General features: G+C 39.4%; 1 protein-coding gene across 1 annotated transcript in view; it reads left to right on the forward strand.

Moving 5' to 3' along the window:
• Positions 1-206: 206 nt before the first annotated feature.
• tep1 (telomerase-associated protein 1) overlaps positions 207-12,893 on the forward strand; it is a 61,076-nt gene continuing 48,389 nt past the window's right edge. The window contains 15 exon segments of the mRNA XM_051953431.1: positions 207-392; positions 1,414-1,943; positions 2,084-2,272; positions 2,702-2,851; positions 4,581-4,745; positions 4,827-4,964; positions 5,223-5,294; positions 5,598-5,720; positions 8,571-8,730; positions 9,067-9,176; positions 9,271-9,349; positions 10,446-10,638; positions 12,179-12,449; positions 12,534-12,686; positions 12,825-12,893. Coding sequence (XP_051809391.1) covers positions 1,416-1,943; positions 2,084-2,272; positions 2,702-2,851; positions 4,581-4,745; positions 4,827-4,964; positions 5,223-5,294; positions 5,598-5,720; positions 8,571-8,730; positions 9,067-9,176; positions 9,271-9,349; positions 10,446-10,638; positions 12,179-12,449; positions 12,534-12,686; positions 12,825-12,893 — 2,400 coding nt within the window. The 5' untranslated portion in view covers positions 207-392; positions 1,414-1,415.

The following is a 12,893-nucleotide window of genomic DNA, read 5'->3' on the forward strand; positions in this document are numbered from 1 at the left end:
ACGGTAACGCCACCGTGTCACCGGAAGACTAATAATTTAAATATTAAACAACTTGCACACATTTATTTTTTAGTTTTTAAACACTTTTAATTAACTTCCACTTTTAAATAAAGCTACTATTTGACTTTATATTGAATAATTTCCGAGTAGGCGCCAATATGTGGGTCATTACGGTAAAAAGTACACAATTAATTGACCAATCAGTGCCGTCCTGCTCTCTGAGTAAAGACGCAGCTGCTCTTATGAGGGCATTTACTGGAAACCAGCAGCTGCACTTAGCTTCCCAAACATTGAATAACTCTGCGGTGCATTGAACTAGCATCACAAGACAAGAAGACACGTTTGTCCAGAACCAGCTCCTTACCTGTAGAGCTGAAACTGTGGGTTTTGCGGTGAGTTTTCAGGGTTTTTGCGTAGGTGCCAGTAGATAAACCACCACGCCTATGAAAAGTCTCGAGTCATTGCAAACAAGTAGGGAGCTACAAGGAAGCAGCTTCACCAGCGTTGGATGCTGACTAATATCAAAGCTCAGTTCGTTTATGACGGTGACATTCATTAGTTGATGTGTGTTTTTTAAGTCTGATTTTACGTCACACACTGTAGTAGTTTATATCCATGTCAATAAAGGCTATCAAGTCATTTACTAGCACTAAAAACAGCTCTGGAGTTACGTAAACCTTTTTAATCTTTATTTAAACCTTGTCTGTGAATATAAATAGTTTTGTTTGAGCTCGAACTGAGTTTTTGGTGTGCAGAAAAGTCCATTTCTTCATGCTTCTTTATTCTTCTGCATTAGCTTTATCCCATCATTCATTCCTTTTTATTATATCTATGAAACTGCTTTGATTAACTGATTAGTAAATCCAAACTCGGCTTATTTAATAATTGATAAACTGCTTTGAGTATATTTTTGAAGAAGGTAAAACAGAAAATCCGATTGTCAAATTGCAGACTGTAAGCTGGTTTCTTTACTTTTCTCTGACAGGAAACTGAATATATTTGGCTTTTGACATGTGAGGGCATCATTTTTGGCCTAAAAGAAACACTTGTTGATATTTTCACCATTTCCTGACATTTTATAGCTCAAATGACTGATCAATCGATGAGAAAATGCTGTTTTGACAGTGGAATTAATTGCAGTAATGTTTCCTGATCTAACTCCATCCACCATTTCGTCATATGTTGGGCACTGTTCTCACTGTTTTCAGACTTTGTTCCCTCGTAATGGCTGGTTTTATTGAACACCACACCCTAAAGTGCAGTAGTACAATGCTCGGGCAAACAGCAGAAAGAATGCTGCCGAACGGCTGTTTTCAATACTTGATGATGTGTAGGATTATAAATGTTTGTGAATGAGAGGAGAGGCTTCATTTGTGATGTTTTTTACCCTCTGATTGATGTGTTTTTCCACAGCGATGAGGGCGCTGACTTTACAGCAGGTCAACATGGCTCCAGGTGATCAGCAGCAGTCGGCCACATGTGGGAGAAGCTTGTCCTCCAACTATGCTCCACTGAATCTGGAGAATAAGTTCCTAACTCAGACCTCGCTGATGATGCCCCAGCCTGGCTCTTCGCTCATTAACTTTGCTGCACAGTCTTCCTCCTGCCCTTTGCTCCAGCCTACTAGTCTGTCCTCCACCTCGTCCTCCCTTCTCTCCACCTCTTCCCTCACTGCCTCGCTCACCTCCCCCCTCCTCAGCACCCAGAACAAGCTCCTGACTAGTGAATCATCTCACTTCTCCTCTTCCTTGACCTCCTCTGTCCCGAATGCCTCTTTGCTTTCCATGTCGCTCCCTAGCGGCACTCTGCTCAATCGCTTCGCTCAGCCTCCCTCCTTCCTTCCTCATGGTCTGGATGGAGAACAGAAAAATGTTAATGGAGGAGATGAAGACAGAGAGGAAATATCTGAAGTGATGCCGTCCTGTTTTGAAGAAACAAGTGTGGTACAAGAATCATTCTTTGTCTTTTGATCTAAACTCAACCTGATATTAAGTGGGCTGCTAATCTGTTATCATTTAAACTATTTGACCAGCTCTATGTTTACTGCATCTGGTTTTTACTGTAACTTATTGTGCATAAGCAGTGTTCAGAGGATGATGAGGTTTGGTCTGAAGAGGAAGAAGTGGAGGCCGATGCTGGGACAGCTGTGCAATTACCTGTCATGGAAACAGAATTGGGAAATGAGGACCAAGCTGTGGCCATCCTACAGGAGGAATTTGCAGAGGTTGAAAGAGGAATTGAACATATTGAAGAGGACCTTAAAGATATAAAAGTAAGAGAAAATATTTTACACTGCATATGTGTGTCACTTGGGCTGCACGTTAGCATGGTGGTTAGCACTTGTACCTTGCAGCTGGAAGATTCCTGGTTCGTGTCCCGCCCTTCCCGGGATCTTTCTGCATGGATTTTGCATGTCCTCACTGTGCATGCTGAGGTTAATTGGTGATTCTAAATTGTCCATAGGTGTGAATGTGGTTGTTTGTCTCTATATGCAGCCCTGTGATAGACTAGTGACCTGTCTAGAGTGTCCCCTGCCTTCCCCCTGAGTCAGCTGGGGTAGACTCCAGCCTCCACCCTAATGAGGATTAAGCGGTGAAAAGATAATGGATGGATGGATGTTACTGGAATACTGTTTAGTTTAGCATTTCTGCATTTCAGAGCTTCAAAGCTGCAACTCAGTGTATTCCTGTCTATCCTTTAGTATCTGCTGCTGAACGCTGTTTGCTGCTCCCTGGTTAATAAGAGCACAGCTCCAGGCCAGGAGGGGTGGGACAAAGAGGACAGCGTTTGGACCACCATAATAAACCTGGCAAAGGAAATTTCTCCCTCAGACCCACAGTTTCTTCTGAAGGTGTGTGTGCATGTCTGTGTGGGTGTTTGTATTTAAACTGGATTGCAGCTTCTCAACTTCAATTTAAACTAAATGAATAATAATTACTCTCAGATGTACGACACTTTGGATATAAATGTCTGCTAAATTAAATTGTAGAATTTAAAGAATTTAACTCCTGTGGGGTTTTATCATCCAGCAAAATGACACAAAGATACAGGTAATTTGAAAATTGCACTGTAGCAACCCCAATTACCAAAGAAATCACAAGAACTAGTGAAAAACAGAAATATGTGAGGGCATTTTGTCAAACTAGTGAACTTTGTGTATGGGATAAAGCATATTTTTTCATACTTTAAAAAATGAGTGTTTCAAAGGTGGATCACAACAGGACAAATCCAGCATAACATACCAGATCCCTTTTAAAATATTTCCTTTAGCTCTTAAAAAACAAGTAAACCTTTCCATTGAATATTTACATGGATGAAACTGAGTCATGATTCTTTTCCCAGGAAATCATCTTTTCACATGTTTGTTACTGTATGATGTGTCTTTGCTGGATGGAAGCAAAGTCTTTGTGGGGTATTTTATTGATACACTACCATTCAAATATTTGGGGTCACCCAGACAGTTTCGTTTCATGTTTTCCTTGAAAAATCACACTTTGATTTATATGCTAATATAATTGCATAAGAATTTTCTGATCATTAATTAGCCTTTCAACACCATTAGCTAACACAATGTACCATTAGAACACAGGAGTGATGGTTGCTGAAAATGGGCCTCTGTACACCTATGTAGATATTCCATTTAAAATCAGCCATTTCCAGTTAGAATAGTCATTTACCATATTAACAATGTCCGGACTATTTGTGTTGAATTTAATGTTATTTCATTGAAAAAAAAATGCCTTTCTTTCAAAAGTAAGGACATTTCTAAGTGGCCCCAAACTTTTGAACGGTAGTGTATGTTCTCCTAGATGCTTCCCCTAAACATTGCAGAACAGTTATTTATGCCCATATCCTGTAAAGACCCTTTATGGCTAAATTTAGGAAGTCCCAGGAAGGTTTTCGTTTTGTGCAACTGCAAAAAATGTCAGCATGTTTCCATTCTACGTCCTCACAGAGCTTCTAATCGAATTGCTAGATGGTTATTGACTGATTTCCATGTGGAGTTTTATGAAGACAGAACTTAGTTGGATGAATAAAACAAATTCAACTTGCATTTTTTTTCTTGCATATTAATTTTCTCCTGATTGTTGCGTCAGCATCTTTTGAGCTGGATTTCATTTTTAAGTTGAAGTAGTCAATTTTACCCCTTGATGCCTTTTGTCTCGAATTCACAACATGCCACTTTCATTCAGACTGCAGCCAAGATATCGTATCCATTCCTCCAATGCCTGTTTGTGCATATTCAATACGTACCTCAGAACCTTTTGCAAGCACTGGTTTTGCATAGGATCGGTCAGAGTGGGACCTAATTATTATATATCTGTTATTATTATTGAATATCTGTTCTATTTGTAATGGACAAATTAATAATCTCCACTTATTTTAGCATCAGCTGGAAAGCAAAAACACTCAAAAGTTTATTTAATTGTAAATAAATTCAGCTGTCAAGGGGTTAAGGTGGGAATTCAGTGAGGGGGGGAAAGGCAAACAAGCACCACACAGTGTAGAAGCAAGGAAGTGTGAGGTTATAATTATTTTCTTCAGTCACATTCAGTGTTTTCTCCTTGTTTCCCATCCAGGTGGCAGTTTACACTCGGCAGGAGTTAAACATCCGCATCACAGCCAACTTCTTACTGGCTCTGGCTGCCAACCTGCCCTTCACCAAGTCTCACGTCCGCAGATACTTTTGTGCTGCTGTGCAGCTGCCCTCTGACTGGCTGGAAGTAGTCAGGATCTACAGTACGGTGAGTCTCAGTGAGTTTCCTCTGTACCGTGGGATCTCCAAGTTTCACTTCTGTCTAAACACTGTGATCTTCTGTTTCCAGTGCTTCAGCCACTCGCTGCCGATGTGTCTGAAGAAGGCAATGACTGACAAGTTCAAGGAGTTCAGCGAGTATCAGCTGGCTAAATACAACACACGCAAACACCGCTGCAAACACGCCTGCAAGAAGAGCAAAGGAAAGGTGTCGTTCTCTGCTTTAACTTTTGTTTCAGTCCCAAAACTAAGGTTTAGCCACTCATATTACCACCATGTTATTGGAGAAAAAAGTTTGTTAGAATTGGTGAAAGCTGAAGAACGTTGAAGACTACAAATTATTAATGGTATAAGCTAAAAAGTTATTTAAAACTTTATGTGGTTTCTACTGTCTTACAGCTCAGTGAATGTGTGTGGTCTTGTTTCCTCTATGGTTTGTTCTAAACACATCATCTGTGATTTCCAGAAACCGACTGACGATCAACTGAAAAAGTGGGCAAACATGCTCCGATCAGACGAAACTATTCTGAAGAAATTTGTAAGTTAATGTAAACTTTACTATTGTCACTAAAGTTTCCGGATGTGTTTAAAATTCAGAGTTACTGTTTAATTTCTGAAGGGATTCTAAAATAATATCGGGGGGATTTAGTTATTATCAGACATTATGGTTTACATTCATCGGTGGTCTGCATGTGTGCAGATATGGGCCTAGTTGGAAACTTAGAAGCTAAAAATACTTAGGCTGACTCACCGAAATTCTACTTTTACATCATGTATTTGTTGGAGAGCAGTTTACTTTGTGCAAACACTGACTAACGCTGGTTTATGTGTCTGTGTGCAGCTGCAGATTGAGGAAAGCAAAGTGAGGGTGGACAAGAAGCAGAGCGAGTTCAGTATAAAGAAGATGATCAAGAGGCTTCACATTAAAGAACCGGCTGAACACGTGATGGCCATTCTGGGGAAAAGTAAGAAACAGAGTTGTTGTTGTTTGTAGCAGCAATTTCTGTCAGATACACTCAAAGTTTAACTGCAGATGGACTCAAACAAACTCAGAACTGAACAAGCTGAATGAAATCAGTGACAGTAACTTTAGAAATCAGGAATTATTTATGAAAAATGAATTCTAGCTAATGTTAGGAGCAGCAGGCTTGTGACCATGGACCAAACAATGATAGCTTAATCCATCTACACTACCAGTCAAAAGTTTGGACACACCTTCTCATTTAATGTTTTTTCTTTATTTTCATGACTATTTACGCTGTAGATTCTCACTGAAGACATCAAAACTATGAATGAAAACATATGGAATTATGTAGTAAACAAAAAGTGTGAAATAAGTCCAAACTTTTTTATATTTTAGATTCCTCAAAATAGCCAAAATTTATTTTGATCACTGCTTTGCACGCTCTTGGCAGTCTCTCCATGAGCTTCATGAGGTCGTCACCTGAAATGGTTTTCCAAAAGTCTTTAAAGAGTTCCCAGAGATGCTGAGCACTTGGTGGCCCTTTTGCCTTCAGTCTACGGTCCATCTCATCCCAAACCAACTGGATTGGGTTTAGGTCAGGTGACTGTGGAGGCCAGGTCATCTGACGCAGCACTCATCACTCTCCTTCTTGGTCATATTCTCCTTACACAGCCTGGAGGTGTGTTTGGGGTCATTGTCCTGTTGAAAACTAAATGATGGTCCAACTAAATGGATTTCATGGCATGTTCCTGCAGAATGCTGTGGTAGCCATGCTGGTTCAGTTTGCCTTCAATTTTGAATAAATCCCCAACATTGTCATCAGCAGAGCACCCCCACACCATCACATCCCCTCCTCCATGCTTCACAGTGAGCATGTAGAAACCATCTGTTCACCTTTTCTGCGTTGCACAAAGATGGTGGGTGGAACCAAAGATCTCAAATTTGGACTCATCGGACCAAAGCACAGATTTCCACTGTTCTAATATCTATTCCTTGTTTTTCTTGGCCCAAACGAATCTCTTCTGCTTGTTGCTTTTCCTTAGTAGTGGTTTCTTAGCAGCTATTTCACCATAAAGGCCTGATGGGCACGGTCTCCGCTGAAGAGTTGATGTAGAGATGTGTCTGCTACTGGAACTCTGTGTGGCATTTATCTGGGCTCTAATCTGAGGGGCTGTTAACTTGCGACTTCTGAGGCTGGTGACTCGGTTGAACTTATCCTCAGCAGCAGTGGTGAGTCTTGGTCTTCCTTTCTTGTGGCAGTCCTCATGTTAGCCAGTTTCGTTGTAGCGCTTGATGGTTTTTACGACTGCACTTAGTGATGCATTCAAAATTTTTGCAACTTTCCAGACTAACTGACCTTCAGTTCTTAAAGTAATGATGGACTGTTGTTTCTCTTAGCTTGGTTTAGATTTAGATTGGTTCTTGCTATAATATGAATTCTAACGGTTGTCAAATAGGGTTGTCAACCGTGTACCAACATGACTTCTACACGACACAACTGATGGTCCCAACCCCATTAAGAAGGCAAGAAATTCCACAGATTAGCCTTGACAAAGCACACCTGTAAAGTGAAACCCATTTTAGGTGACTACCTCATGAAGCTCATCAAGAGAAAGCCAAGGGTTTGCAAAGCAGTAATCAAAACAAAGGGTAGCTATTTTGAATAATCTAACATATAAAGCATATTTAGTTATTTCACAATTGTTTGCTGCATAATTCCATATATCTTGATTCATAGTTTTGATATCTTCAGTATCTACAATGTAGAAAGTAGTAAAAATAAAGAAAGATTGAATGAGAAGGTGTGTCCAAACTTTTGACTCATAATGTATGCTTTCCGTTTTATTCTCAAACCAATCTATAAATACTATAAAATGATAACGTCTACATAATGTTTACATTTATAGTAGGTCTGATCGAGTTGATGTCACACACAGCAAGAGCACAAATAATATTGATTTGTAGTCTCGTTATGTTTACTCCAGAACTCCTAATTTTTCTGTGATGGTGGAAACTCGGCGGCACTTTATCCATATCTTGTGCTCTAGTTAATCTTATATAATTAAGTTTAATTATGTTGTCCTGAGCAGGTAGAACAATTTAAGTGCTCATTAATGTGCAACAGTGTACACATGTATAATATGTCTAAAAATAATTTCTATGAAGATAAGTTTGTTTTTAGTCATATCATAGTGTCACCATCCCACTCATTATCTGTTATATATTAACATTTACTAATGAATGTTTCCTCAGAAATGTCAATAAATACTTAAACGTTGTTAGCACAGTATTCCATTGTGTCATAAACCAGGTATTAAATTCTAGTATGCTGCTCATGAAGTGTTCCTGAAGTTTTTGCAGTAGAAACCCTTATATATCTTGTGCATATAAAGCAAAAAATAGCTCAAAATTTTTAGGAAAATAAAAATATGCAGCTAAGAACTATGATTTCTTTGTCACGGAGCCTTTTTTGAACCAAATCAAAGACTCTCATTAAGAAAAAAAACTGTTCATTTACTGTCCTTCAGGCAGAAATCATTCATTCATTCTCGTAACAGTTGACTACACATGCGAGATTGCTCAGACCTCCACACATTTAAATCTCGCATAAAAATACACCTTTTTAAAATTGTTTTTAATGTTTGTGTTCTATGCTTTCATACCTGTTCTCTTTTGACTGTTTTTGCTTTTATTTTCTGCCTGTAAAATGTCTTTGAGTGCCCAGAATAGCACTATTCAACAAAATCTATTGTTATTACGATAAAAACATGGAGAAACAGAGGGAGTAATGGAAATGGAAAAGACAAAGTGTTCACATTTGGAAAAAATGCTTTGGTTTTGTTTTTTCCCAGGTATCCTGCTGACCAGACAGCGTTCACTAAAAGTGGGATAAAGGGCGACTGGGACAGGGAGAGAGCTGGACAACGAATGAAGCTCAAAGAGCCGGAAACGTGGGAACGTCTGCTCAGTCTGGAGGGCAACAAGGCTGCAACCTGGGAAAAGCTCATAGGTCTGCAGAAAAACACAACACGGAAGCATCAGCTTGTCATCAAACATGCACAGGCTTGCTAGGCCCCTTTAATCACTGCTGAGTGAGGAAAAGATGAGACAGCGATCACAAAAGGACATGTCATCTTTTATTTAAATATTGTTTCTTTACTGCAATGCAATTTCCCATCTGGTTCAGAGATTCAGTCCATCACATTTTCCACCTCGTAGTTAAATATTAAAATGTAATTCAAATCCAGCACTTTAAATGAGACATAAGAAAAACACGAAGTTTCAGATACTCCAACACCAACATGTCCAAGATCACACACTGACTGATATTGTCTCCACTGTGCAGACAATAAGTCTCTTCCCTTCATGGCAATGCTGAGGAACCTGAGGAACATGATCGTCATGGGCATCAGCGAGGCTCATCACAAAAAGATCCTCGGCAGACTCACCGATAAGGTCAGTAAACTTGCTTCCTACTTCGTTCCTTTTGTGATTTCACCCTCAACGTACAGTTTTCTGTATAACCTTATGCTTTTTGCTGTATTTGCAGAAAGCAGTTATTCAGAGCCGGCAGTTTCCCTTCAGATTCCTCGCTGCCTACAAAGTCATCATGGAGCTCCACAGCCTCGGTGAGATGCATCGAGTAGCTTTGGTTAACGCTAATTTTCAAGTAGGGATGAATTCAGCTCCTGTGCCAGGGTTTTTTTTTTTTAAACTTATTTTTCAGTGTTGCAGCTTTTTTTTTTTTTTGTACATGCCTGCAAACCTACAAACTGAAAGGAGGCATTACACAGAAAACTCTGTCCCTTAACTGCCACAAATGACTTGTTTGAAGTCCAGGCATTTATTCCGTTGCTTATTTACATCAGTGTAACACGTTTGCATAACGGCTGCCAGGCAACTAGGTTGGAACAAGGTCAAACAAAGAATGAGCAGCTTCCTCGCCATTGTTTTCTCACTAGAGCCACTTCTGCTAGGGCTACATCTCTATACTCACTGTAACCTTAGATGTGTATCTAAGATTACAGCATATTACCAATGTTACCTTGCTCTTATTGGGCCAGCTGATCAATCGGCGCAGACTGGACTTTATTTATTTTATTTGTTTATTTAGATGGGACACTGCATGTTAATGAACAATCTCATCATAGTTTCCACAAGGTTGCAGTAAATATGCCAGATTTAGCACGAGGCTAATTTCTATCCGTGGTCCCACATATAAAAAACTTTAAAGGGATGGAATGTACGGTGTACAATAGTGTTTTTTTAAAACATTAAATCATATAAATATATTCTAGTACATGCCAAAAGATATTATTTACTTATTTTGTTGTTCATTTTAATCTCTTTTACCATTTATTTATGTGCTTATGTATTTATTTTACCTATGTACTATTACTTTAGCCTTGTGTTTATGGTTTTGTCCTCTATTATCTATTATTCTTTTATTCTGCTTGTTCTTTCCTTTACTTGGATGTGGCCTTGTATTATTTATTTTAAGAATCTTTTACCATGTTTGAACTGACCAACCTTCTGTTGCTTAATGGTTTGCCTGATTATCCTTACTTTCTTTTTTGTCCTATCTGTAAAGCACTTTGTAAACTCTATTCTAAAAAGGTACTCCATAAATAAGGTTATTAATGTTATTATTATAACAAAACCTGACCCTGCATAGATTGAACATTGACACAAAGGCCACCTCTTGTTTACCTCTTTGTCCTCCAGCCTCGGAGTCGCAGCAGAAGATGCCGTCTGTCAAAGAGATCCTGCAGGGAATCCTGAAGAGGATGCCTAAGAGCAGACGGTTCAAGCGTCAGGACTGGGAAACGACGACCAGGAGCAGGATGAGGGTGACGCTCGGCGTTCCCTCAATCTACCGATTGTACCGAATGAAGAAGAACCAGCTCTTAAAGGCCAAGTAGGGGATTTCTGAGTTGCTGATGTTTGTTTTCCTTGCATATTTTCTGAATTTTCACTTTTTTTGCAGTTTTGGCTTGGTTTATCAAACGGTGTCTCTTTGTAGAGCTTTGAGTTCATGCATTTATGTTCTATCTTAAGGAGCAGCAATAATGGTTGTACTGTCCTCCCTATGAGTTGAATGTATTCCACAGGTAGACAGGCCGTTAACCGTATACTGTCTGCAAAAACTCAAGGTTCAATGAAAAATCTGAATTTATTTGTAAAACTGCAACAAAAGCACAAATTGCAGAACAGAAATCAGAAAATAACCAAAAGAACACACTAAACAGAAAATATTAAATCATAACTATTCTAGCTACCAATTAACTAAATTCTAGGGCTTCACGTGTTATCTGTTTTTTTTTTTTTTTGTCATAACAAAAGCGCAGCAGCTATATTTAGTTTCTGTGACTGAAAAATGCCAAAAAAACAAAATGCTTACAGACAGGCAACGTGGCGAGCTAAACTGCAGGGGGAGAAACGGTAGCGATATTTTTATTTCTTTTTCTATTATTATTTTTTGTCATCTATTTTTTTTTTTTTTATCACCCAATTGATTTTTTTTTTTTTTAAATAGATAAACTGCAGCAGGAGAAGCAGTAGTACTCAGCTCTTCACGAGGACTAATTAACTCTACGGAAATCTCCACTAACCAGTCGGGGGTAGTACAGGACACAAAACTCTACAACAGCTGTTTAAAATGAGAGATGTGTGGTGAAGCAAGTGTGACGTAGTCTGGCTTTCTTTGTGTAAGTCGGCTTAAAACCTAAAACAGAGATGACGGGGATTAGACAGTAATTATTAGCTTTCTTTATTAACCAGATTTTCTTCTTCAGATTCTATGCACGTTCACTTAAAAGGGAGTATGTTTAACGCATCATGTGACTCTTCTTCTGCATAAAATGGACCAATTGTGTGGCATGTTGTTCAGTCTTGCAGAACAAGTTTGTTTGAGTGGACAGAGTTTAAAAACCCTTTTCTGCTTGTGGGGTTCTGTGGCCACACAATGAAAACATGTGTAGCACTGGAACTGCTCAACTTTATTCAATAGAATTACTAACATACAGCTCAACAGGTTTTGCAGATACAGCATATTTTCTTAGGTGAGAACGGGCAGGAAAAGAGTTGGTTACAGCCGATTTAAATCCTCAACTCTGAACAGAATCTCCTCCAGACCAAGTTAGCTATGAAGCATAAGAAACCATTATCACCTTTTGTGGCACTTAAAATTTAAGCTTTAGGTTCAATCTTCCCACTGGTCGTGCTTTGTAGTACAACTCTCTGGTGAATATGCTTGAGCAATGTAGACAAAATACAAATGCAGAATATAAAAGATGTAGCTCAACTACTGATAAGCCTGTTATGTAAGCTCAAGGAAGTGGAAAATCATCACAATAAACGGCTTGTAGCTCCGATGGAGCATGTATGTGGTCAGTTAAGTTTAAGATTCACACCTGCATGGACTGGAACAATTGAACTCTCTTCATCTGTGCTTTCAGTCAGAGACTCTACTCTGTCGACCTGCTGGATCGCTACTGCAAAGCCCTGGAGACGGCGGTTCAGATCTCCTGTCGCTACAACGTACCGCCGCTGCCTGGACGAACCGTCATCCTGCTCAACGCCACTATGGGTAATGATGCGTCCTGGAGTCGGAAACAGGACTTCTGCCTCCCTCCAGAGCCGGAGGAAAAACCCATCGAGGAGGAAGAAGACAAGACCAGGGGACGCAGGAGGAATTATGAGGAAAAACTTGACAAACTGACTCCTTCTGTAAGTGCCTTTTCTCTGATAACACAGAAGAAGACTGGTGTGTGACACATATCTGAATCAGCTATCCTTTCTAATTCCTCACAGTTTAAGGAAGTGGGAGCTTTGCTTGCTCTGATGATCAGGAGCAGTGCAGAGGATTGTCTGCTCTGCTTAACCAAATATAATTACTATGAGGAGTCCGTACTAAAGTCTGACAGCCTTTTGGAGAACGTCAGAACTGTGGTCAAGCAAATGCAGGTCAGGATTTTTCTGTACAGTCATCTTGTTGTGTTTTGTGTAATAAGAAGTGATTTAAATTGTGTTTTTAACTTCTCACACAGCTCAAGCTTTGCGATTTGATAGAAGTGAAGTCATTCATTAGTAATTCTTTCACAGTCACTAGAGGAAAATGATGATGCCGAAGACACCAGCTACTATTACAGAACATTCACCAAGAAAAACAAG

Source organism: Acanthochromis polyacanthus, chromosome 9 (genome assembly GCF_021347895.1).
Source record: "Acanthochromis polyacanthus isolate Apoly-LR-REF ecotype Palm Island chromosome 9, KAUST_Apoly_ChrSc, whole genome shotgun sequence".
Lineage (NCBI taxonomy): Eukaryota > Metazoa > Chordata > Actinopteri > Pomacentridae > Acanthochromis > Acanthochromis polyacanthus.